A 3900-nucleotide genomic window follows, 5' to 3' on the forward strand; every position below is an offset into this window, starting at 1 on the left:
AGTGACGAAATGGTAAACGATTTCTGCAGGAATATATCCGAGTGCTACTCCATAGGGCAAAGCTAAAGAAAGCCTATAAGGCACTTGTTTTTTCTCTTTTTCCACAAATGCAGTACCTCACTCAGAGTACTGATACTTAGCTTTTTGTATTCTCTATATTGCACCTGAATTTCCTGTACAAAGCCCTTCTCTGAAATGACTATTTACAATTCACTAAGAATTTCAGAAGCAAACGTGAAAGAGAGCATTACTACGTTTTAGCAACCAAAACACATCTGAATGTAGTGTTTCCTACATGATAAGTAAAAAAAAATGATAAAGATTTAATAAAACACAATACAAAAAAAAAACAGTAGAATGTCTGCAGAGAGACAAAGTACAGCAAGTCTGCACTACAGTGGAAATGGCCGTGATGCCATCTAGTGTCTATTTTCCAAAATGATGAAATGATGAGCAGTAAACTATAATCTGCAAGACATTTCACAAATATTGGTGAAAATATGACAAAATACTCAAACAGGCTTAAAAAATAAATTACACTACTGACAATATCAGTTTGTGCATAAACCAGAAGATTTCATATTTACAGACTTTCAAATAAGCTGTCAGATATACTACAGCTTCTTACAAGCACTAGAAGTAAAAGCACCTGTGATTACCAAAATACGATATTTTAGGAAATAGTGCCTGTAATTGAACAAGGATTGGTTCCTCCTCTTGCTAGAGTAAAGGCATGTAAAAACAAGCAAGGTAACAGTAGATGTTTTAAGAGGTACAAAGTCATGTCTGAGTTTTAATTTCACTCTTTAAGAGTCATTAGGAAGGCCGAAGAGTTTCACAGTCCCTGCCTCCCGATTGCTGTCATATTTGCCCTCTTTATCATCACAGGCATACGCCAGGAGTGGCCGTTTCGGGTGCCAGGCTACAGTGAAGGTTGGAGACTCGCACTGCACTTCCCAAAGCTTCTCTCCTGCACATATATACATCACAGACAGATCAAATAGTCAGGTATTGTTTGAATAAGCTGAATGCTGTATGTTCAAAACAAACAGCGATATGAAGAGGGAAGAGTAGAAAACTATTTAAATGTACAGCTGATTTGTAAAACCAACTATGGTGTACAGAAAAAAAAGTTTACCTGTCTCCACTTCTGCAATGTCAATAAAATGATCTTCAGAGGCGGATGCCAGCATTTTGCCATCGTGACTAAAACTAAGGGTTCTCACTGGCCAGTCTAACCTGTAGGACATCCAAAAGAAAAGTTGCACAATATAATATATATTTACATGCATTCTTTCTTACACAATAAAAGTATAATAATAATAACAAATTACATTACTGCCTTAAAATCTCTTTACCTGGAAAAACACCGAACACACACCAGCTCCTCAACATTCCACAGACTAACCAGAGCATCTGCACTTCCGGTAGCAAAATATTTGCCAGTGGGATCAAATTTGATGCATATACAGTTGGATGGATGGGCATTAATTGACTGGATCAGCTTCAGTTCAGGATAGCTAAAACAGGAATTAATCACAAAAGCAGATGCAAAAATCACAAAAAGAGAGAGAGAACAATTTCCATAATACACTGCAAAACTGATTCACTTTCACCAAGATATTCATGTTATAAATAAACGGTCTCAGAACAGGTACTTTAGATTCAACATTAACTAACAAATTTATACCTGCATCCAAGACTTAAAAAAAACAATTTGAACTGACCAAATGCCATGTTCCATCATTTACCACAGAACATTTTATATTACCTTAAAATATTGATGCAGCCATTGCCGTTTGTCAAAAAGAACATATCATTGTCATTGTTCCAGGAAATCTCATTGACCTCAAACTTGAATTGCTCTTCAGCACGTGGACGGTGAGTCTTTGCATCAATGAAAGTCACCACATCATCCTTATTCCCAACAGCAATGGTCTGGCCGTCAGGACTCCAACATATGTTGATGTTCTCTCCTGAAAATTACAGACATCATGGGTATGAAAGGTATCTCTCAATTTAGACTGGTTCTGATTCTTCTCTACACACAGCTCTGACTATAGTGCAATACATACATACAAACTATGTGTATGTCACATAAGTCACACATGGTCAATGTTGGAAAAATGCTGTGAGAGGAACACAATGAAACAAACAGATCAAGCTCTTAGTCCACGATGATCAACTTTGTGTGGTAGTGCATCACACCAACTAGTCATAAACAGTCTTCCTATAACAGCATGGTGTGTTTTACTCCTTACTTTATTCAAAATAACAAAAAGTGTCTTGAGTTTTACCTTTTGTGCTGACCGTAGCCATACACTTAGTAGTCCGGACGTCCCAGATCCGGATGGTTTTGTCTCCTGACGCAGTAACAAACAGATCTGGGTTAGTTGGGTGCCAACACAACTGATCGACACTGTCTCCATGTCCTCTGTAATTATTCTCCTTCACCTGCGTTAAGCGGAAGAACCGATAAAAGTCCTGAAACTATGGTAATAACCCAAAAGTCTTATTTACATTTACATTTCAGGTATTTAGTCGACACCCTTATCAAGAGTGACTTACAATTTATTTCACTTTATACAACTGAGCAATTGAGGGATAAGGGCCTTGCTCAGGGGCCCAACAGTGGCAGCTTAGTGGAGCTGGGATTCGAACTCCTGACCTTCTGATCAGTAAGATTTAAGAAAAAAGAAACTATACTATATAAATAAGTAACCTATAGGCTTATGCAGAACAACAAATCTTAGTTCAGTCTGATAACGTGACGGGAAATGACAAGCCACCATTAGCTAAAGTGACTAGCATTCTGTCACTTATTTCTCTTTCTCTAATGGGGAGATGATGAAGCTTATAAATAAAACTACTGTTTACCTACAGGATAATGTGTAAAAATCCTACACAGTGTTCAGAATGTGTATGGAAACGACAGCTAATAACACTCGGACCTACCAGGCGGTCTTTTTCCAGGACAAAAACACTAGCTGTTTTGTCGAATGAACCCGAAGCCAGTCTTTTTCCATCACAGCTCCAAGCGACAGAGTGAACTTTCGCACTGTGTGCCGGGAACTCACGACTTTTGCTGTTGTTTTTGAAATTCTCGTGCATTTCATGATAATAAGAGGACGCCATACTGCCACCCGCTAGTCTGTAGTCAGTGTTCGGAAGGTTTAAATATAAACGTAAAGAAACAAAGACGCCACCTAGTGTCTAGGAGGACCGTGTAAAGCCTCCATACACGAGGCAGAGAGATTTACCTGAGCATCCTGTCACAGGTGAGGCATGTAAAGGTGACCTTACCTGCTCTGAAAACAAGGACATTTAGGACCTTTAGGAATCTGGCTCCTAGTAATTCACACACGAATTAAACAAAAATGATCTGACAATATATATGTCAAACATTTCAAACATGAAATTTCTAAACAAAAAAAAAATCGAGTACCACCCATACTAAATTGATGCTTCATAACAATAACCATGTTATTGTGTTTGTGTATCTCGTCTCATTCTAATTTGAACAAAGTATAAATCTGTGTAAACATCCAGAGAATTATTTCAGTGTTGAACAGACATGAATGTTCATCTTTTTTTCTTTTCTTTTTTTTTTTTTTACAAGACAGGAGCATTTTGTAGAATGATTCTGACCTTGTTTTTAGTTGTAGCCATTAAATGATGAAAATGACAAAAGAAAGAAAACAAGTACACTGTCATCTTTTATTTATCTTTAATAAATTGTATACTTATACTGAGTAGTGGGATAAGTAGGATAAGTAGGAGTAGGATGAAACCTTTCGGTCGCTTACTTAAATGCTCTCAGAAATGTTTCTTTGGGGTCCACTAAATAACTCCATAAACGAGTTCTTCCTTCTAACAGGGAATATGCTATTGTAGGGTTGA

At 37.4% G+C, this 3900-nt stretch overlaps 1 protein-coding gene across 1 annotated transcript; it reads right to left on the minus strand.

The window, feature by feature from the left end:
- Positions 1-303: 303 nt before the first annotated feature.
- thoc3 (THO complex 3) lies at positions 304-3183 on the minus strand. Its single transcript, XM_027136198.2, has 6 exons — positions 2956-3183; positions 2298-2454; positions 1772-1976; positions 1359-1520; positions 1139-1239; positions 304-970 (listed from the first exon to the last, which is right to left on the minus strand). The coding sequence occupies exons 1-6, from the start codon at positions 3133-3135 to the stop codon at positions 807-809; spliced, it is 969 nt and encodes a 322-aa protein (XP_026991999.1). The 5' UTR covers positions 3136-3183; the 3' UTR covers positions 304-806.
- Between the last annotated feature and the right edge of the window lie 717 nt (positions 3184-3900).

This window comes from Tachysurus fulvidraco, chromosome 17 (genome assembly GCF_022655615.1).
Source record: "Tachysurus fulvidraco isolate hzauxx_2018 chromosome 17, HZAU_PFXX_2.0, whole genome shotgun sequence".
Lineage (NCBI taxonomy): Eukaryota > Metazoa > Chordata > Actinopteri > Siluriformes > Bagridae > Tachysurus > Tachysurus fulvidraco.

Bases quoted from the DNA above. Each gene is read 5' to 3' on its own strand.
- thoc3 (XM_027136198.2), bottom strand. From the start codon at position 3,135: ATGGCGTCCTCTTATTATCATGAAATGCACGAGAATTTCAAAAACAAC. The intron at 1,977-2,297 runs GTAAAACTCAAG...TGTAATTTTCAG, and splicing joins GGCTACGGTCAGCACAAAAG to GAGAGAACATCAACATATGT. The intron at 1,240-1,358 runs GTAAAGAGATTT...GATGTCCTACAG, and splicing joins TGTGTTCGGTGTTTTTCCAG to GTTAGACTGGCCAGTGAGAA.